At 39.2% G+C, this 23,695-nt stretch overlaps 2 protein-coding genes across 2 annotated transcripts in view; one reads left to right on the forward strand and one right to left on the reverse strand.

Annotated features, from left to right (window-relative positions):
- The window catches only part of LOC109039974 (uncharacterized), a 192,108-nt gene that overhangs the window by 126,549 nt on the left and 41,864 nt on the right, over nt 1-23,695 (reverse strand). The gene's annotated exons all lie outside the window — the stretch shown is intronic.
- LOC109034990 (lipase 1-like) lies at nt 1,636-21,700 on the forward strand. Its single transcript, XM_072296483.1, has 8 exons — nt 1,636-2,023; nt 3,738-3,852; nt 5,173-5,416; nt 8,520-8,597; nt 16,470-16,640; nt 17,408-17,492; nt 20,624-20,769; nt 21,507-21,700. The coding sequence occupies exons 1-8, from the start codon at nt 1,849-1,851 to the stop codon at nt 21,660-21,662; spliced, it is 1,170 nt and encodes a 389-aa protein (XP_072152584.1). The 5' UTR covers nt 1,636-1,848; the 3' UTR covers nt 21,663-21,700.

The raw sequence follows: 23,695 nt of genomic DNA on the forward strand, positions 1-23,695 counted from the left end.
AATTTTCCCTGAGAGGTGCAAAGTTTTTCCCCGTCACGACTTGATTTGAACACGAGATTACACCATTTTTCAAGCAATTTCTCTGTTCGAATTTCAACTGTGAAAAACTAGTTAGAAAATATATTTAATTCAAAATAAAGTCTCTCTTCCCGTCGGTTATCTTTTAATTTTGTGCGGTGTTTGCTTTAAATTTGGGATGAAAAAGTTCGCCTAAAATTCGAGTAGTTAGTTGCCATCGATAATAAATGCATATGTGCCATTAATTATATAAAGTGATGCATCAATGTTTAGTGTTTTGAGTTAGGAACTGGGTTGTCTAAATCGAAAGGAAAGGTAACGTTACCGCGAAACTTTTAAGATCTCAAAAGAAAACTGCAAGTTGATTGTTGAAAATGATGCATCTGCGCGTTCTGATACTGGCGTCTTTCTCGATTTACTTCGATGCAGCGGTGTTACCAGAACGCCGGACGGTAAGTTTCGCCCTCCTGTATTTATTAGGATCTTAAGGTGAGTCGATGGACGCCATATTTTGTGTCAGAACGGCATGCGATATATCGCATCAATTGGTTCCATTTTTTCAGCTACTCGTCATTTTTCTCCAATTTTGAGATTGCAATTCTGTTGTCAGGAGACTAAAGCACTCTCTTACCAATTTTAACAAATAAATTCAACGTAATAAAGGCGTGATTTTTTTAGAGGAAAAAAATAACATTCGAGTGCAGTTTCGATAGCAGTATTGAATGCGCTGTTTTCTCTCCAAAAAACTACGCCTTTACTACGTTGAATTTTTTTGTTAAAATTGGTAAGTGAGTGCTTTAGTCTCCTGACAACAGAATTGCGATCTCAAAATTGGAGAAAAATGACAAGTAGCTGAAAAAATGGAACCAATTGATGCGATATATCGCATGCCGTTCTGACACAAAATATGGCGTCCATCGAATCACCTTAAACGTAATCACCATCTATTAGTTTAGTCCAATTTATTTCATCAGGTATATCTAGTGCTTTTGTGCATAGCTTCCTAGTGTTAGAAACCTTTGTAAACACAACATCCAAGTATACCTATAGTTCTATAGTGTTTTGAAAAAATGAGTCAAAACATTTAACCTTGGCTGGTAAAATATTGGCCAACAGTGAAATTGATGATATTTCCCGCTAAAACTTTTCCACGTTCTATCTGACAGCGATTATTTCGATTTTTTTTTAAATTTTTTCAACTAGACTCATTAACGAAACAGTTTTCATTACCTTTTTATTTCTTTGGTAAAGATATTAGTGCAAGAAGGAAAAAGCAAACATACATCGTTCTGAAGAAATCTATTAAGGACATATAATACGAAAACATTTTCACGCAACATACTGTAGCATGATTGAGCCACTCTTGGCAATAAGCCGTTTACTCGGAGTTGAAAAAGGAGTAATGCATATACGAGTACGGACCGGAGTGAATGACTCCGGCAAAGGCGTAGCGTGCTTTGCGATATATCGATTGATCTGTCATTTAAACCTTGGGGAAGAATCGAATGTCAGGGTGTTCGCAACGAACACCTTAATAATCGATTATTTACCATAGCTTCAAAAGGGGAAATATCGATAATCGATCATTCACGCCACGCCACCGGACCCCGGACTCCGGACAGTCGTGAAATACACTGCACTCGAGGGAACTATGAACGCCTAAGAAGAATTTATTGATAGGGGGTCAGGGAAATAAGGGATCTCTGGACGGCTAGGAATGAATCTGCTGCAAGTTAATTCAACTCCGAATGATTTTGGCTACACGTTATTGTGACTCGCATTGACTAAGAACGCTTATAAGTGTAATGTTAATTTTATTTACAGGATGAAATGATTTTACAAAACGGTTATCGCGTTGAAATACATAGGGTGGAAACTCCGGATGGATACTTATTAACGTTGTTTCGTATCCCTGGGGAGCCAGGGTCCACCCCCGTATACTATCAGCACGGCCTCCTAGACAGTTCAGATTCTTTCGTTGCCATGGGAAAAAATAAAAGCTTGGGTAAGATAAAAAATTCATTTTAATATTGAATCAATAAGCTTTTTTTTCAAAAAACCAATTAAATTAATAAGAGTCAATGGTACTATATAAATGATAAGAGCATAAATGAAATTTTTCTTGCTTAAGCAATCTGTACCTAAGCATTTTTCACATGGACGTATTTCAATCAAACGGAACTAAGCGCCAATTTGAGTTCCTTTTGAGGAATGTAGAATCCCGGATAGCGCGTTCTGTCAAACGGACCCAAGCGCCATGGAAAAGCACTGCGAGTAGGACGGAATAAGTCGGACGCCCGATTCCGCCGCCAATCCAAGACCCCCTTTACCTTCCTCACCCTATGGCGCTTAGGTCCGTTTGATAGAAATACGTCTACATGGTGTGCAAAGCGAGAAAATTACAGCCAATACTACGCATGCTTGCCATGCTACAGGAGAACATCCACAAAGCCTCGATCTCGACATTGTCAAGTTTTCTTTGATAAAATAAATATTTTCTAAGAAACTTTTTAATACTATTTCTCCTGTTTACTGAAAGTTTGATTCGCAATTCAATATAAAACATATGAATAGAAACCAAAATTGAATAAGCTCCGCTGGGAAGAAGTTACAGTAGTCATTGCAGAGTAGACTGCCTCAGAGGAGCAAACAACCCTAAAAGTCGACACTTGCAAAAGCAAGCTTACATGACCTGAGACGTTAATTGAGCTTAAAAAGAACGGTAAGCCCTTTAGATGGGCTCGCACAAACAATCCTTGTTTCTTAAAAGAATTTTAGACTGTATGAAAAATAAGGGGTGCTCTTTGAGCAACGAATGGGAGGAACGTTGGGGGAAAAGCATTTCGCTTCCGCCCGTGTGCGGGCTGCATTGTTCATGTCTTTTGATAAAACTTGCCTCGAGTTAAGTCCTAATTACTTGAGCAAGAGTCCTGAGTACAGAAAGCTTTACTTCACTTCAGGTGCAATTCCTTAGACATGTCTTTGAAAAACTCTACCAGACGTGGAATTTTCGCCATTTTCAAGTGACGGACGACAACTTTCGTATTCTTTCAGGGAGGAATAAGACATTTAATAAAATTAGCAGGGTGGAACTTAAGATGTTTTCCATGAAAAAAAAGTGATTTATGTGTAAAATATTAATTAAATGTTTTCCATGTCCGATTCTTGTTTTCCTTCAGATTAATTTGAATGACTATGATCAGGAAATAACAACGAGAAAAAAGATTGGTAGAATTTACCATTCCTTCATACTGTATTTTACACAGCGTTCAACGATTTTGCCGGAGGAATGCTTACCTGTGCCAGTATATAGTAACGTTTACCTTTCTTCTAGCAGAATTGACTCTTAATTGACGCTGTGTAAAATACAGCACGAAGGAATGGTAAATGCTACCAATTTTTTTTTTCTCGGTGAATGAAGATACTCAATATTGACTTGGAGTTCTATCACGGTATCCACGAGACAAATTACTTTCATTAGTTATGAATCCGGGTCGTTGCGCGGAACCAGTGGCACGGCGTGCTTTGCGATGTATCGATTGATATGCCATTCAAACCTATGAATAAATATCGATCATCGGGGCGTTCACAACGAACACCATAATACTCGAGTCTTTACCATAGCTTCATATGGGGAGATATCGATAATCGATTATCACGCCTCGCCGTCGCCACTGCGCGGAATATACAATCATGTGAATATCGATGTACGATTTCAGGTTTCCTGCTCCATGATGAGGGCTTTGATGGATGGGCTGGAAATTTTCGCGGTAATGACTACTCCTTCATAAACAAAAATTACGATATTGATTCACCGAAGTACTGGGATTTTAGGTGAGTCAGTAGCCGTCCATTTACTATTTCTCGGCACTCGCTGGAATCAGCTTAGATGTATATGATGTTGCATAGGTATCTCTCGTGTTCGATTTTTGTGTATGGGAGAACTATTAGCAATATCCCGTTTCTACATTTTATGAGTGCATTTTCCATGATCCGGAACAAGTTCGCATGGAATTCCTAGGTATTAATGTATATGGATTACATTTTGCAAAACGGAACCACTATCTCCACCTCTTCCATAAAACCACCTTTCTGCATGAGGAAACCAATGGCATGTATGTTGTTTCTTAAATGAGCAAGAAATAGTGGCTCCTTACTGCAAAATGTGGTCCATATGGCTGAGTTGCTTTGCTGAAATAATAAAATCTGAGATGGATTTGGGTAGCGTTTCGATGGATGCATCCACTTTATTGTTACTGCTAGGTCACTTTATTCATTTATGTTCAAGTAAGGCGGAAAAATAGATAATAGATGATGATGACGAACAGAACGTGAATAAATGCCTCAATGAACCCACAAAATTGCATAAAGAATACACTTTGGAAATATATTTCAGGAGGCGAGACAAAAGCAATAGGTTCATTCACAGTCAGTTAACTTTTACGTAAAAATTTAAATTTGGTTAATTACCACAAGATCAAAATAAAGAAACATTGTGTATTTGCTGAAATAATAAAGATAATTTGAGCAAAAGCACTTAGGAGTAAAAGATTGCAAATTCGAATGAATTAATGTCTTTGTTGTTGCATTTGTACTTTTTCAGTGCCCCCATCAGACAAAATTCGAAAAATTTTGAAAATTTGAAAGTCTCATTTGGACTGCGACAAAAATGACGTAGTCTAAAAATTTCGTAGGCGGCTTGAAGATTAACCGGATGCACAATTGCAATCTTGCAGGCAAATACCACTCTAAGAATGAACGCGTGGGGACTGCATGCTTTCCACGCTTTACTAAAAAACATATTGGATCTAGAGTCCAGACTCTTAAAAACGTCGACAAGAAAAAAAACTCTTGATTCAATCAGATTTAAGCTTAAATCAAGAACCAAGCCTCTTAATTTGAGCGGATTTCCTTTTGATTTGAGCTTAAATCTTGTTAAATCAAGAGTCCTTTCTCTTGTCAATGTTTTTAAGAGTCTGGACTCTAAATCCAATGTGTTTTTTTTCCAGTGCACGCGTGGTATGAAGGAAAAAATTCCGGACCTTCTTGCGGAATTACCGCACTTTTTCAGTACTACCGGACCACCCGTTAAAAATCGCACTATTTCCGGACTAGTAGACTCTGTAATTGAATCCAGCTTCACTCTTGTTTCAGTTGGGACACATTAGGCGAAAGAGACGTGAGAATAATGATAGACTACATTCTGGAGCAAACAGGGAGCCCTCAGCTGATTTACATCGGACACTCGATGGGCACGACCTCTTTCAACGTCGCCGCCAGCAGGTTCCCGGATGTCAACGAGAAAGTAAAAGCCTACATCGCACTTGCGCCCGTCACCACTTTCCAATATTCCAGGTCCCCGATCTTCACCACTCCGTTCCTCGGACAACTTTTCCAGGTACTAAAATAAAATGACCTGGTTACACGCTCAAATTTCCGTCAAATTTCAATCAAAATAATGACCAAGATGGCGGTCGAGAGTTATCTAGATTGATGAGTAAAATTAATTAAAACAGCGTGTTGATTGAAATAAGCATGAAATAAGCATGAAATAAGCACGGTTGTGTGGAAATCAGATGAAGGATGAGCCCCACAGCTCCATCATCTACCATCAAATTTTTGCAGGCCGCAGAAATTTGATGGTAGATGGTGCGCACCAGTCACCATTTGATCGGAAATAGATGGGAATTTTAGCGTGTAACCAGCACATAAGAACGGTAAACATTTGCCCGTCAAGGCAAGTAACCGCAGGTGATACTACACAAACGTTGGCGTAACACGTCTATTTTTTCCGGCGGTAATTTCCCAAGTAGCAGTGATCGCGATAAGTGCGATTTGATCGGCCAATGTATCGCAATTTTATTGAAGTCGATTTATTGTATTAATATCGGATGAAAAATTGCGATTCCATCACATTTTCCACTAAAATCGCAATTTTATCAACGGCAATTTATCGCAATGTTATCAAACAAAAAATCGTGATAATTGAGATAGCATTTCATTTTTTTAAACGCAATTTTATAGAGATAAAATTATGACAAGATTGCGGATAATCGCTGTTGATAATCCTTGCAATTTTATTGCCAAAAAATTGCAACTTAATCGCAAAACGTCGCAAATTTTTCCGTTCAAAAATTCTACTTGGGTTTCGTGAAAATACTGACAAAAATGTCGATTTTTCTCGCATATAGAGCGAGTCGAGCAAAACGTTATGTGATTGTCAGCAGGCCGATTATTGAAATTTATGGATAAAGCTATAGACAAAGAAGACATAGGGAGTATGGAGCGATCCTATTGGTTGAAACGGGTGGTTCCTATAGACAAAGTGAGAAAGTGATAGACTAACAGTCGGGTCTCTCGTGGGTTGCCGTTAGTTAGTCTATTACCCACCTCCTTTGTCCATTGCAACCAACCGCTTCCACCAATAGGATCGCTTCATATCTCTTTTGTCTCCTTTGTCTATAGCTTTGTCTATCAATTTCAATAATCGGCCTCAATAATAAGGGTCTAAAATTATGGATTTTAACGAAACGGCCAACGCATCAGCGTCATGATCGGTGAAATATCGATCGTTGGGCTTCGATCGATATTTTCTGATCGTCCTTGCAGGGAAGGGACAGAGACACTCGTATTGTTCGTTCTTGTTTGATTGGCCAAACTCCATTCTGCAGGTGAACAACCACTACTATAATAATGACCTTTTCTGATCGGATTTTTAAGAGGAATTGTAGTAAGGTTACGCTGATTGCTTTTTCTCGTTCATTTTTTTAAAAAGGCAAGAAAACATCCTTCGTGCATGCAGCATTGGTCATTTATCTTCAAGGGCATTGGCGGATCCAGTAAATTGGCAACATTGTTTTTCTCCATTTAACCTATGAAAATGTATCGATTCTTGTAGGGGCCAGGTGTGCCGACAAGAATCGATCATTTAACATAGGTTTAAATGGAGGAAATCCGGTGCTGCTAAATTGCTGGATCCGCCTTAGCTCAAGGGTTTGCGTCTTATGTTATCTGTAAGTCCATAACGTTGATTAGACCGCGTTATGCAGAAAGAAATCAAGCCACATCAGCTATTGCCGAATTGATTGGGGTATTGAATTTATCACATGAAAACGCAATTGTGCGGATTTTTGTGCCAATGTTGGTGAATTTTTTGCATAGAGAGAAATAAATTCCTCATCATTTTCTAAGAGATCCGCAAAAATGTTTCCTTGCAAAAAATTAAATTGTCTAGTTAAATTTAGCAATAGCTGATGTGGCTTGGTTCCTTTCCTCCAATAGAGGTCCACGTTTCCCCAGCCGTTTGGAAACTTTGGGGACGTTAATTAAATACGTGACGCTCTGAGTGCAGGTCTGATCCTTCTCTACAGGTGCGTTGTACGCTAACTACCTTATACATAACGCTAAAAATACAAGCTGAAAAATCGACGCAAAGTCGCAAAGGAGGGGTTGCGATTTGGGCCGAAATCGGCCCCTCCACGGAATTGAGAAATTTTTGGATATATGGCAGTTGACGGTGCATATTTGACAGAAATAATCGAGTTTTGTCGATACTCACGTTTTTTGGCTGCGAAATAGGGGCCTGAACATGGCTCCGGAGCCGATAATAGCTGTAATTTCGAGTTTTTCGGCGGTTCTACCTCGGATTTCGACCTGGGCCCAAAGGCGACGGGTGATGAGCTGGAATGGTGTCGAAGACACCTGGACACGTAACATACTTGAATATGATCAACCGTCGCCCTTGGGCCCAACTTCAAAATCGAACTTTTTCAACTTTTAAGCCCGAAATAGCGGAAAATCCATGTTTTTCGCGGTTCCACCTCAGATTTTGACCTGGGCCCAAAGGCGACGGGTGATGAGCTTCGAATATGGTGTCAAGGACACCTAGAAAAGTTGGAAAAGTTCGATTTTGAAGTTGGGCCCAAGGGCGACGGTTGATCATATTCAAGTATGTTACGTGTCTAGGTGTCCTCGACACCATATTTGAAGCTCATCACCCGTCGCCTTTGGGCCCAGATCGAAATCTGAGGTAGAACCGCGAAAAACATGGATTTTCAGCTATTTCGGGCTAAGAAGTTGGAAAAGTTCGATTTTGAAGTTTGGCCCAAGGGCGACTGTTGACCATATTCAAGTATGCTATGTGTCTAGGTGTCCTAGACACTATATTCGAAGCTCATCACCCGTCGCCGTTGAGCCCAGGTCGAAATCTGAGGTAGAACCGCGAAAAACTCGAAATTACAGCTATTTTCGGCACCGGAGCCATGTTTAGGCCCCTGTTACGCGGCTAAAAAACGTGAGTATTGGCAAAACTCGATTATTTCCGTCAAATATGCACCGTTAACTGCCATATATCCAAAAATTTCTCAATTCCGAGGAGGGGCCGATTTCGGCCCAAATCGCAACCCCTCCTTTTTATGTAAAATCAATCACGAAACGCCATAGTATGCGGGAATTGAAGCTAATTATGGAAACTAACATATTGCTCGAAATTTTTTTTTCAGGCTCTGCAACAGTATCCAGACGGCAGTACCGACGGACTGAATAAAACGCATTCTAATAGTCTTCCATTCAATTTACCGGTACAAATATAAATAGGCTGTGGCCTTGTATTTTATACTTACGATTTCAGCCTGAATCTTGACCATATTATGTGATTTTTGGAGGAATTAAAAACATCATTTTCTTTCTTATTTTTAAAGAAATTAATCTAATCTAATTATATTGGAATGAGTAAAAATAATTTGCAATTGTTAAAGAAACAACAAACCCAATCTCTAGATTTTTAGATATTGACTAAATTATGATTGTTACGACACTGTTACAGACCGCGCTTGAGCTGTTGAACAAACTCGTTTGGGTAAGTTCTCATTTCACGATAAGAATTCATTTATGCGATTCTTTAATCTGACCGTACCCAATTTTAAAATTGTCCTCACTCTGATGTCCTTTCAAAAATTTTCTAGAAATTCTGTCATTAAATAATAGACATCTGAATATTGCTATTTTGGCTCCCCCAAAACACCCCACCTTAAAATTGAATTCATATGACGTCAAAGAAAGGAAATTTAAAACTACCTTGTAAAAAGTATGTGATGGATGTCTGGCAAAACTCGGGAATTTTTTGCACAAAAATTCCGCGATCATTTGCGGATAAAAAAGAATCCTTTAAGAAAATTTTGCAAACCCGAAATTAAATTATGTTCCTTTCTCTTAAAAAAGACGAATTATTCCTGAATTACATTGTATAATTCGGTTATATACGGAACACAAATTTGACGCAGTTGAATCATAGTGATGTGTTATTGATTGTCACATATGATTTCATGTTTAAGGGAATCATATTTGAGACTTTTTTAATGCGACGGACTCTCATTAAAACATTCTCACAAAACTGTGTATGATGATAAATACAAGTCCGCGTCACGCCATTGCCTACTAATCTTGTTTTGAAGTGCAAACATTTTTGCTAAGCCTATTGAAGGCGTCATTTCCAAGACTTTGCATCGTCATGAGGGTGGTGCTTGGTGCAGAAGCAACACATGACCTGGTTTAACGAGAAAGTATGTGGGACATCAACAAGTGCCTCTTCATATATATTTTTCTTCGTGGAGCGAGCAAAGATATCGCACCAACATCTCAACGTGCTTATTTTGAAAAGGAACAACATTTAGTGGTTATTTTTCTCGGGATGAAATTGTTGTTTCACTTACAGCGTGACCGAGAAGCGTCACTAAATCAAAAAGTAACAGATGTTAGTTTCCAGACCATAATCTCCAAAAGGTGCAGATTTTATCTCCTTCACTTCCCTCTAGCTTCTTCCAGTCGTGTGCAAGTAACGTCTTGTGCACATACAGCACGAGGGTCTCATCTTTTATTCTTTCTTTTCAACCAAGACAGAGAACGCGAAAGAGAGAGAGAAGAGAAGAGATTCTTTACGAGGATGACGAGGAATAACATAGAGATTAAGAGAAAAGCTATCATGGAATAACCTGTTATGATTATTCGTTTACTTTTTATTATTTATTTTTTCATGTCAGCGGTGACTTTGCGCATCTAAATAAACCTGATGATTTGATTAGTCTCGTCTGCAAAAGGAGAGTAAGAAAGATACATATTTAAAATACAAAATATAGACGTAATTTAAAGACTTGGATCTTTTCGGCGTTCCAAATTGGAGTTTAGCCACTAGACGGCTGGGGGAAAAATTATATTCACATCTTGGTAAATAAATCCAGTGCTACAATTAAGCATCTTTTCACAGCGCATGCTTCCTAAATCGAAACTGAAAAGACTATTGACTTTTTTTCAAATTAAAGAAATTTCGAATCAGCAAAATGTCAAATGATTGAGGATGGCTCTTGAGGAAATGCGCGCTGAAAGGATTTATGAATATGCTTTGAAATTCTATTTAGCGTGATTCATTGCTCCGTAGTTCGGAATCACAAGCGTAACTTACTATTTCGAATTAATGGTTGTCTTTATCTGTCAATTCTAAGTTCAGAGCGTACCATTTGATTTCGAATAAAAAAGCATTATTGCAGCACCATTTTGAATTATTAAGCAGATTTGTCCGTTGTTTGGGGTCTGATAACATCGAATTAATATGAGAGGACCACTGTACCTGTATTGAATGTTTAAGCCTGATACTATACTTGACTAGGAACAAAAACCCTCGATCTAAAATCAATATGAATTTTTAGTTTTTTGGAGGTCGAATTAGACAGTTTTCTTAGAGTTGGCAATGTGCGTTTCACGCCGACCTTCAACCGCACTGTGCTAGACGCAATGCGTGAAGTATTCCTACAGTCTCATAGGCGCTAATATGCTTTTGGCGCCAACCAGCGACCGCACTGTGCTAGACGCAATGCGAGAAGTATTCCTGCACTCTTGTAGGCGCTAATCTGCACTGTATTAATCAGGAAAATGCTGAATTGCTGAAAAGAGAAAATCAAAATTGTTTCCCTGTTTCAGACGTCGTTGAATATTGGAACGGCAGCGAATGAAATCTTTCCGGCAAGTATTTGTGAACTATCTATTAGCATTGGAGAGTTGAAATAGCCAAACAAAATGTTAGGATTATACCACAGCCTGAACTTCACTGTGATTTTGGAAATTGCAATAAAATTGGAATTCTACATATAATTGCAGTTATAATGAAATATAGTCCAGGCAATCTAGCATTTTAGGTGGGAAAAAATCGGAAGCAAATTCCAACTAAAGGGCGTTGATGTACCCCAGTAGGAGTGTAGTTTCTGAAAATTCCCCAACTTTCCGACGTGCGGAAAGCCCTGAAAAATCAGGGAACTCCCTGAAAATTTGCCAATTTTCAAACGCCCATAACTTGGCGTCAAATTATCGTATTGAGGTCATTTTTTTTTTAAATTGTCAGAAATTGAGTCAGGTACATGTTAACGACAACTACGTTTGGATAAAAATTTACCACAGTTGTCAAATTTACGAAAAATTGAAAATTTGTTTTTTCGAAAAATCTTTAAAGCTTATTTCAGGTCCCAAACCGTTAGAAATCGGAAAAAATGGCTTCTACAAAAGTTGTAGAAAATGTTTTAAGCTTTAAAACGGTATATTAACGAAATTTGTACGATGATTTGTTGCCAAACTACGCGCAAAAAACCCGGGATTTTTTTCCCGCGCGAGAGCGGCGGATCCTTCCGACTCAACGCGTAGCCACTTGTTAAAATCTAAAATTTCTCCAGGATCTTACTTTTAACATATAATTATGAAATTGGGAGTATCTACTTGTTCAATAAAAGTATGAGAACACCCCCTCTCCTTCCATCTCTATCCCTTGTTGCCATAATTATCATAAAAATGTTATCTCTATCGCGTTAGTCAGAGAGAAATACGGTTTGACCCGGAACGAATTGCATAACACACTTTTCCTATGTAAACGCTATCAGTAGATCCTCCTGAACAACATACTAAAATTTTACCACGGTCCGACCCCGTGGCACCCCCCCCCCCCAATGCCTAAAATCAAGATGGCGGCCATAATAAGGCCGTATGGGATTTCGGTATTTTAAAATGTTCCTATATTGTCATGTGAGGTATCTTTTCCTACGTAATTTTGGTCGCAGATTTCATATATAAAGTCAAATAAGCCCCCGGGTCAAAAGGGGTGCCCCAAATCCAAGATGGCGACTAAATTTGAAAGGCAAGGGAGGTCATTTTTTAACTTTTACGTGATTGGGCAAGTGAGGTATCATTTCCTACATAATATTGGTCGTGGATTTCATTAATGATGTCAAAACAGCTCCCCGGTCAAAGGGAGTGCTCTAAATCCAAGAGGGCGGCTAAATTTGAGAGGCAGGAGGGGTGCATTTTTGAAAGTTTTACGTGAAAAGGCGGGTGTGGTGCATCAATTCCTGAATAATTTTGGTCGAGAATTTCATTATTTAAGTCAAAATAGCTCCCCGGTCAAAGGGGGTGCTCTAAATCTAAGGGGGCGGCTAAATTTGAGAGGCTGTAGGGGTGCATTTTTAGATTTTTACAAAAAAGGCGAGTGAGGTGTATCAATTCCTATGTAATTTTGATTCTAGATTTCATGTATCAAGTCGAAAAAGCCCGCTGGTTGAAGGGAGTGCCCCAAATCCCAGAGGGCGGCTACATTTGAAAGGTGGAAGGGTGCATTTTTTAAAAAAAAAAATCCACCTAACACGGCAAGGAAGGTGTCTATTTCCGTTTATTTCTGGCCTTGGAACAGAAATTAGGTGTGAAAAGTTTCTTTAATAAAACAAAGATTATAACAGTACGACTGATAGGAATGTATGCTAAAAAACGCGCGTTCGCCCTACCTATTGAGTTAACAAGCAAAACATACTCGCTTCCAATTTTCGTACGTCTCTAGCATTCCTTAACCATCTCTGCAAGAGGATTTATGCTCTTTTTCTTCGTCTATTCCCCATTACTGGACAGTGCATGAACTTAATTAAAATCTACGTATCCATATTCGGCACACACTTCCAATCCATGGTGCAGGGTGGTGCATGCGAAAGGATATGCAGATGTTGATATCGTTGATTGGGGTGTTTAAGCTTGCAAGAGCACCGCAACATAAATGTAATAGGAGAGGAGCCGGAACCATTTGTTTTTTTGTTAAATCAATCAGAAGACATCAATTTTTCTTTGCTCTTTAGAAGTGCTATTACTTTAACGCTAAATGCAAGACGATGGCTCAGAACATCCCTTGTATACGTCACAGAATCAGTCAACGTTTATGTAAGCAGCTACATGTTCTTGAATGCGTTTACTGGTTGCGATTCGACCTGCCATATGCACGGAATCAGAAAAGGAACTACATTCAATACGCGTGAAGAGATCTTTACCTGCAAGAATTTACCGAAAGGTTCTTAGATCCCAAGTAAAGTCTTCAACGAATATGGAAAGCTGAAAAAGACGTAACATTTCTTCTCTATGATGCCACAAAAATGAGACTCTCAAAAACGTCCGTCATCACGTTTTCAAAGGAAAAAGTTGCAGCTTGTAAAATCTTCGTCGCAAATAGAGAGATTAACTCCAACATTTTCAGCCATGAAGCACCATCAATATAAGGTTAGGTTTCCATATTCGTTGAAGACTTTACTTGGGATCTAAGAACCTTTCGGTAAATTCTTGCAGGTAAAGATCTCTTCACGCGTATTGAATGTAGTTCCTTTTCTGATTCCGTGCATATGGCAGGTCGAATCGCAACCAGTAAACGCATTCAAGAACATGTAGCTGCTTACATAAACGTTGACTGATTCTGTGACGTATACAAGGGATGTTCTGAGCCATCGTCTTGCATTTAGCGTTAAAGTAATAGCACTTCTAAAGAGCAAAGAAAAATTGATGTCTTCTGATTGATTTAACAAAAAAACAAATGGTTCCGGCTCCTCTCCTATTACATTTATGTTGCGGTGCTCTTGCAAGCTTAAACACCCCAATCAACGATATCAACATCTGCATATCCTTTCGCATGCACCACCCTGCACCATGGATTGGAAGTGTGTGCCGAATATGGATACGTAGATTTTAATTAAGTTCATGCACTGTCCAGTAATGGGGAATAGACGAAGAAAAAGAGCATAAATCCTCTTGCAGAGATGGTTAAGGAATGCTAGAGACGTACGAAAATTGGAAGCGAGTATGTTTTGCTTGTTAACTCAATAGGTAGGGCGAACGCGCGTTTTTTAGCATACATTCCTATCAGTCGTACTGTTATAATCTTTGTTTTATTAAAGAAACTTTTCACACCTAATTTCTGTTCCAAGGCCAGAAATAAACGGAAATAGACACCTTCCTTGCCGTGTTAGGTGGATTTTTTTTTTTAAAAAATGCACCCTTCCACCTTTCAAATGTAGCCGCCCTCTGGGATTTGGGGCACTCCCTTCAACCAGCGGGCTTTTTCGACTTGATACATGAAATCTAGAATCAAAATTACATAGGAATTGATACACCTCACTCGCCTTTTTTGTAAAAATCTAAAAATGCACCCCTACAGCCTCTCAAATTTAGCCGCCCCCTTAGATTTAGAGCACCCCCTTTGACCGGGGAGCTATTTTGACTTAAATAATGAAATTCTCGACCAAAATTATTCAGGAATTGATGCACCACACCCGCCTTTTCACGTAAAACTTTCAAAAATGCACCCCTCCTGCCTCTCAAATTTAGCCGCCCTCTTGGATTTAGAGCACTCCCTTTGACCGGGGAGCTGTTTTGACATCATTAATGAAATCCACGACCAATATTATGTAGGAAATGATACCTCACTTGCCCAATCACGTAAAAGTTAAAAAATGACCTCCCTTGCCTTTCAAATTTAGTCGCCATCTTGGATTTGGGGCACCCCTTTTGACCCGGGGGCTTATTTGACTTTATATATGAAATCTGCGACCAAAATTACGTAGGAAAAGATACCTCACATGACAATATAGGAACATTTTAAAATACCGAAATCCCATACGGCCTTATTATGGCCGCCATCTTGATTTTAGGCATTGGGGGGGGGGGGTGCCACGGGGTCGGACCGTGGTAAAATTTTAGTATGTTGTTCAGGAGGATCTACTGATAGCGTTTACATAGGAAAAGTGTGTTATGCAATTCGTTCCGGGTCAAACCGTATTTCTCTCTGACTAACGCGATAGAGATAACATTTTTATGATAATTATGGCAACAAGGGATAGAGATGGAAGGAGAGGGGGTGTTCTCATACTTTTATTGAACAAGTAGATACTCCCAATTTCATAATTATATGTTAAAAGTAAGATCCTGGAGAAATTTTAGATTTTAACAAGTGGCTACGCGTTGAGTCGGAAGGATCCGCCGCTCTCGCGCGGGAAAAAAATCCCGGGTTTTTTGCGCGTAGTTTGGCAACAAATCATCGTACAAATTTCGTTAATATACCGTTTTAAAGCTTAAAACATTTTCTACAACTTTTGTAGAAGCCATTTTTTCCGATTTCTAACGGTTTGGGACCTGAAATAAGCTTTAAAGATTTTTCGAAAAAACAAATTTTCAATTTTTCGTAAATTTGACAACTGTGGTAAATTTTTATCCAAACGTAGTTGTCGTTAACATGTACCTGACTCAATTTCTGACAATTTAAAAAAAAAATGACCTCAATACGATAATTTGACGCCAAGTTATGGGCGTTTGAAAATTGGCAAATTTTCAGGGAGTTCCCTGATTTTTCAGGGCTTTCCGCACGTCGGAAAGTTGGGGAATTTTCAGAAACTACACTCCTACTGGGGTACATCAACGCCCTTTAGTTGGAATTTGCTTCCGATTTTTTTCCACCTAAGGTCCAATTTTTTGCTAGATTGCCTGAACTAATAATTATAATCCAGAGAACACGACGCTTTGGCAGCCTTCCAAGCTTTCAACATTTAATTTAAGATTTAGTTCCTAGTCGGAACCTCACTATTCTGTCGTGCTGAAGAAGAACGCCGTATAAACCTTTAGACGTTGCCGAATTTCCTTCGATAAGAAAAGAATTTACTGGAAAAATTGTGAATATTTTCCCCCCAAAAATTTTCAGACAAATTTATTTTCATTTAATCCAAAATATCGGAAAATTTCAAGGAAAAATACGCTTACATCGCGTCGGATTTTTGGCAACTCTCGAATCTTCATTAGTTTTCTCGGCGTTTTTTCTTAGCACGGCAGTATTCGATGCAGAACGACACTGAAGAGATTACTCACATCAAGCACTTTCAATAAACTGAGCGAGATTTTGATTTTACTTATCAAAGACTTATGGTCTAATTGTTATTGATAGTTCCAAAATAAAGGTTGAGCTCGAAGATAGGTGGCTTTTCTGACGTCACTGGCGCTTTATAATTCCCATTCATTCTTACGGCCCTCAACTAACAAGCACACCCCTCGTTTTCCCACCTATCGCCCGTTCTGTTTAGCAGAAATACGTTCATTTCATAGTCGTTCATTCTCTTTTCCAGGACTTTACAACTGTTGGAAATTTCGCTGAACTTTTCCTAAACGCTTTGGGTCACGGAGAAATTAAGGGTGTGATATCACGACGATACTGTACATCAAACTACGTGTCACTTAGGCTTTGCTTAGGCCAGCTCAGCGCAATTGTTGGGAACGACGAGAAAAATCTAACGCCGGTAGGTGCTACGGCTAAAGCTTTAATACATACCTAGATTGATCTGCTATTTTAACCAATGGAAAAGGATCGATATTTAGGGCCTTTGCAACGAACACCTCAAAAATCGATTCTTTACCACATCTCCAAGTGAGGAAATATCGATAATCGAGCATTCACGCCTCGCCGCTGGCATAAAATGAGGCATCTGTTTAAATGGCAAGAGATTACTTACAGGAAGGAGTGATGTAACTTCACTCAAAAGGGTGAAATTTCTGACGAATTACTTTTAATTTTCTCCTGTTCCAAAGATATCCATCTTAAAAAATTGTTTTTCGCACTAGTATACATTTCTTTCCATGCTTAAAAAAACCCATCCAGTGACCTAACGAAAATAGTACATTGCTGGTAGTTATTCTGGAACGTCCCAATGGAATTCGCTACTTTTCGATTAATGACTCAGGTTTTGAGGTGTATGTATATTAAACATTGGGTCCAATGCCAGATCATTACCAAAAAAACTGACTAAAGCAAGTTGTACAATAAAGAAGGTAGTGTTGATGAATTTACTTCATCTGCACTCCAGATACATCTGTTGTTAATACATAGAAAACATCGCACCATTTTTTACTTCTTTTTCAAAACGAACAGATTTCTCTCTAACAATGAATTGTAGAGGCCAGTTTATCATAGTTTCAGCAATGGTAATAGTTTTGTTATTGGGCTCCATTTATAAGGCTGTTCTTAAAAATCCTCCAACCATTAACGTAAAGATTTGTTATTCCACAGGAACTGGAGCAGCTAATATTTCTCATTACGCCGAAAAGCAGCTCTTTGAAAATGGTCAAACATTATTTACAGCAAAGAGATGCAGGTATACATCCCAGTGCTCAGATTTAAACAGTTTGCTACTCCAAAGTAATAGTTGTACCACACGGATACCACATAGATATTTGGCGCTGATTCCAAAAATGACATTTTATTTACAGGGTCAGCTCAATTTTCCCGAAAAAATCGGAATGTTCCCTAGGCATTGAGATTTTCTGGAGAAAAGTCATATTAAAACTTTAATAGGCATGCATTACGTGGATTCCTGTGTAATTTTGGCTGCTAAATCCAAAAATTCCCTTACTTTTTCTCAATCATGCACAGATTTTCCGGAAAATTGACTTTTCTTTAGAAAAGCTCGATTTTTAGGGAAAATTCCAATTTTCCGGAGAAAATCGAGCGGACCCAGGAAAACGGAAGTCATTTTCAGCGGCGCTAAAAATCTACCCCTGATCGCTCATTATACAATAATAAAATCTAAAAAAGAAAAAAAAACATGTTGACCAGTATAATTTTTAGCATCATTACTGACGCTCCATGGAGGCTTCATCAAACTCTCGGTGACCAGTCGACAAATCCCTGATTACGAGACTTATCACGGGACACCGAGCGAACGGGGTACGTTGTAGCTGAAAGCGAGGAGGGTGGCCAATGACGAGTGGGTGGAACTGCACTCAGGGATGAACCCTTCAGTCCGTATACACTCATGCTTCCGATGAATCGTGCGAAAACGGAGTCACGCCCTCGTATCGGCCGAGGGACGAGTTGATTTTGGCGGGCAGTGACCGATCCCCAGATGAGGGACAACTTAATTCCGCGCTGGGTTCGGCATCCAGCATTGATGCAGTGATTTGTTGCATCATAAATCAAGGGAGTCCCGTTATTAAAACGATTATCGCCGTGATTAAGAGTTGTCGTGAACGCACGTGCTCACTGTGATCGAGTATTGCCCCCCTCCTCTCCACCACCCCGCGGGCCACCGCGACGAACGCACAGTGATCTGAGCTTTCGATATGAAACAATAGGAACCGGTGTGCAATTCTTTTACCCCGAAATTCATCGATATTTACACTCTGAGATCCGTCGGAAAAAGAATATTGCTGAGCCAGCAAATATTGCTGCCGTATCCTGCCGTACTGAGGAAGAACGCCGTATGAACATTTGAGAGTTGCCAAATTTCCTTCGATAAAATGTTTCTTTTTTTGGTAAATATACGTATATTTTCCCCTGAAATTTTCTGGGACTTGAGGTGAAATCGCGAACGAAAGGGAGATGTTGCATGTGTGAGGAATTTGCGATTTGACTATTGATTCTCATGTAAAAGTTCCCGAGAAACACGATGGTGCCACTGGTTTTCTCTGGAATCAACTCCCAAGCTCAAAAAAAGTTCTCAAGTTGAGGCCAAAATGGAGGGGATATCCCACGCTATCCAGAGAGTCCACCTCTACATCAAGACAAACTCTCCATGCAAAGATGGGGAGCACATACATTGACAGGGCTGCCACTTTATTTGGGGACTCGATAACTGAAAACACGGCATCACTGCTAATGTATTTGCTCCATATCTTTGCATGGAGAGTTTGTCTTGATGTAGACGTGGACTCTCAGGATGGCGTGGGACATCCCCTCCATTTTGGCCTCAACTTGAGAATTTTTTTTGAGCTCGAGAGTTGATTTCAGAGAGAACCAGTGGCACCATCGTGTTTCTCGCGAACTTTTACATAAGTATCAATAGTCAAATCGCAAATTCCTACACATGTAACATCTCCATTATCTGCAAAACTGGAAGGAAAATATTCAGAAGTTTACCAGAAAATTCGTGTTTTATCAAAGGAAATTTGGCAACGCCTGAAGGTTCATTCGGCGTTTTTCCTTAGCACAGCAGTATAGTGAAGAGAGCCGTAAGTGCGAAAATCAAGTATTGAGAAAATGGGATCGATATAGCTTCGGGGCGAAGCATCTACTTGAAAGAAGCCTCCGCTCTTTATCAAATTGTCACCAATCATCCGCACCGAAAAAGAAGGATGCTGACTTAACATTCTGGATGTAAAAAAGTGTGCGACAACTCACAAACCGCTGAGTTAACCGCCACAGCAGTTAGCTTTATATCTTGACATTGCAATAGTAACTGATATGGCGGTTAAATCAGCGTTATATGAGTTTTCGCATTCTTTTATACATCCAGAATGTATATTAATAAAATTGGACGTATTTCTGTCAAACGGAACTAAGCGCCAAATTGAGTTCCTTTTGAAGATTTTAGAATCCCGGATAGCGCGTTCTATCAAACGGAACTAAGCGCCATGGAAAAGCATTGCGAGTACAGGAGGAGCGAGCATCGCGTTCCGCAACACCTGCCAATCCAAGCCCCCCTCTTCTTTCCTCCCCCTATGGCGCTTAGGTCCGTTTGATAGAAATACGTCCAATTAATACAGATTTTTTTGAAATATAATGTAATGTTGCTGTAGAGACAAGCATGTACCTATTTTTAGTTCGCTTTAATGCGTTCAAAGACACTGCGAATCTTAATTACGAAGCCGAAATTAAATGTACCCCATGTTAACTTGCGATTCTTCTTACAAACGCAAATTATATAGGTTTTACAAAATAACTAAAACTCACGAAAAATTCCTTCTACGCTGAAGATTTTCGTCAGAAATGAGTTTTGTTCTATGATATCTAGAGATTTTCTCCCTGTGTGGCAGCCCTCCTGGGGACAGTTCGCTTCATGTAATCGTTTAATGGCACTAAAAACTGAAAAAGCTTTCCTGTGTATGACTGCACTTGGTGCTCGTCGATATTCGAGTGTCTTTTGTGGCGTTAAATAAACTTTTAATTCTTTTTCACCGATTTTTATTGATTATTTCCGTTTATTGTTTGAATGTTTCTCTTTAATTTCCAGCTGCTTTACTCGTGATCCGTCCCATTTTTAAAAGGACATAAAATGCTTCTGGTTATTATTAATTATTGCTGATGCTACTATTGACAACTTTATTAACTTAACCCTATTTTCAAACATTTTGTACGACAAAAAACAGCATAAGTATAACCAAAGTTAATAGTTACAATGTGTTCTTTCCATTCATTTTTATTTATTTTTTTTATTTTTTTTTATTTTTTTTTTGAAAAAAAAAACTTTGTTTCATGAACTTAGCTTTATAATTTTAATTTTGGCAGGACATCTTTTCCTTTACGACTATGGCTCGGAAGAAAACAATATGCAGGTGTACAATTCACCAACACCCCCAGAGGCAGACTTCGCGAATATTACCTGTCCTACTTTCTTCGTCTACGGCCAGAATGACTTGCTGACTGCCGAAGGGGTAATTTAATAATTATTTTAACGGGGAATAAATATATCATAAGCACAAGTCCGCTTGGAATGGCAAACCCACGACAGTTATTTTGATTCTCCCAAAATTAGAACATTTTTACGTGATTTTTGGCCAAAATGGGCCCAGTTAATTTATTTTAAAGGGGGAAAAAATAACTTGTGAGAAATCCATAGTGTAAGTTGACGGTGTAGTGTTACGTAGGAAAAAAAATCACTTGAAATTAGTAAGCACACGTCTCATGATTTCTTCGAGTGATACAGTTTTGAAAGGATTTAGAGGAGACCTATGGCCTTCATTGATAAGTAGGTATGGAAGAAAAGGTGTTAAGATTTGAGGTTACTATATGCATGGAGATAAATATACTTCAATGTAGTGCCATTACAGGTAGAGTATGACCACTGGAAGATCAACATCTGATTGGCTTAGCCATCTAAGGCTTCATGGAGCTCTTAGAATAACGAAACGGCGGACCTTGCATAAAGTTTATTCAAGAGAGTAAGTAGAAGTAGATAATGTTTCGTTTGCTTGTATTATCAAGAAGTTTGCTTCAGGCGGTTTTGAAATCAATTTTGTGTATGAAAGTTGAGAACATATTTTCAACTTGAATCAAGCTCATTCTGCAAGGTTAGTAACAAGTGCATTACTTGATTTTCGCTGCTGCGCGCGTTTTCTCTCTAATTTTATCACGTATCTCACTGATCGAATATTTGCACTTTCCACCTCAGGATGTTCGAGCCGCATACAGTAGGCTGGGAAATGGCCGAGAGCTGATAGCAGTGCCTCGCGCAACTTGGAATCACGATGACTTTTTGGTTACGCAAGGTATTGAGACGATATTGCATAGAGGAATCATCCTTCCGATAGTAAATCAATTTAAATAGATCAAATTTGCACTAAATAAAATGAAAATACTCCAACCTATCTGTTGTGTTTCATTTCATTTGAATGTATACCATGCATACTTTTTCATAAATCTATAACGAAAGTGTGGGACCCCGTACCTTCGTTTGCGAGACTTCCAGTGATATTCTGCTTTCCTTGAAAAACTAGTCAACGTAATTTCTTGAAAACTCCCTTGAATTTTCTTCTCCGTAAATAAAATATTCTGTAAACATTGTATATTTAAAGTTGACTTGCTCCTCTTCGAAAAAATAATCTAAGAGCAGAGCTCTTGAAACATCGCGATGAAGACACATGGTGTCGCACTTTAGCCATCGATACATTTCATGAATTTGTGTAAATGTACTTACTCAACTTTCTGAATGCGATTTCGAGGCTTAGAACATATTTAACCGAGCTCCTATATTTACTTTTTCATTTTTTTTTTCAACACAGAGCCTTAATGTACCACTAAATGTAACTAACATTCTCACTCTAAAATAAATAATCTTCTCAAAGAAGACCAATGTACTACTTTCCGTATCCAGTTACGATTTGTTCTAACTGCCTGAAGATTTCAAGGCATCCACAAGGTGAAATAACAGTGGCTATGCTGCCGCGCTGAGGGAAAACGCCGCACGAACATTCGGGAGTTGCCAATTTTCCTTCGATAAAATTTTTATTTTTGAGGAAAGTTACGAATATTTCTCCGAGAAATTTTCAAGAACTTTACACCGAAAAAAAGTGAGGTTGATCTAACATTCTGGATGTAAAAAAATTGTGCGGGAACTTATAAAATGCTGAATTACCCTCACATCAGTCAGTTTTACAACTCGGCATTGTTAAAGTAACTGCTGTAGCGGGCGATTCAGAATTTTTTAAGTTCTCGCACACTTTTTTTACATCCTGGATGTTGAAGCAACTTCAATTTTTTTTCAGTGTAGGTAGATTGCGAACAAAATTACCTGAAAAATTGGAAGAAAAATATTTACAAATTTTCCCATAAACTCGTGATTTCCCGACGGAAATTTAGCAACGCCTCACGGTTCATACGGCGTTTTTCCTTAACAGTATGAGCGAACTGAAGATGAGGCAGGAACAAGGTCAAGGAGGTTAGATAAAGCGCGACGGAGCGATGTTCGCAGACTTAGTTAGAGGAAAACCACTTATCCACATTTGTCTACCTCGGGAGTTACGCGGTTTATGGTTAGGAGGCCGGTGTGGGCCTGCGGCAGAAGAGACGCTGACATAGTCGCGTCTACGCGTCAGGTGGAGGAGAGCGACACTTAAAGCCACTTGCGGCAATTGCACCCGGCAGTTAGGAAGTAAACTTGGTCGAAAGGCGCAAAATACCACATCAAAGCTCCTTCCAACCGGTCCCCGCACTCCCTCACCTCGCAACCGATGTCACCGATATCCACCAGCTATTTCTTCAAGCTCAACCCGATCTCCTATAGTTTCTCGAATTTCAGCCGCCATTACATCCGAGAGCGCTCGCTTTAACCGCTCCACTTCCGAACAGATCAATGCGTCCTCGACAAGAGTGTATTTTATTAATGCAGAGTGCTCATTCAATGCTATTCTTGCGTGGAGACAAGAAGAGACCCTCCACTACGGGCTGATCATTGAAATCGGAAAACAAAGCGATGAACGGAGAGAACAAAGAAAAAACACAATCTCGACCTGGAGCACCTTCATTTTTCAGTGATACCCTACGCTTTGTCGCGAGGTCAGTTTAGTTGCCTATCCGACCCAAATCCAACTCAGGTCACGGATTTTACCACACGCTCTCTTGAGTGTGCCATGTTCCTACCATATTTTTATACGAGGAAAAATGATTTGTTGCAATGCGTTTGTCGCAATCATAAACTAAAGCAAAAATGAGAGTTATTTCTAATTAAAAATGGCTCAAAAATCGCAATGAGTGCATTGAAAAAGTCTACATAACACTAACTTGACAATTTGTGCAACATTTTCTCTTTTTTTTCATGCTCTTTCTGAAGTTTGCAACTAGACCATTCAATGAAGAATAGCG

This window comes from Bemisia tabaci, chromosome 2 (genome assembly GCF_918797505.1).
Source record: "Bemisia tabaci chromosome 2, PGI_BMITA_v3".
NCBI classification, from domain to species: domain Eukaryota; kingdom Metazoa; phylum Arthropoda; class Insecta; order Hemiptera; family Aleyrodidae; genus Bemisia; species Bemisia tabaci.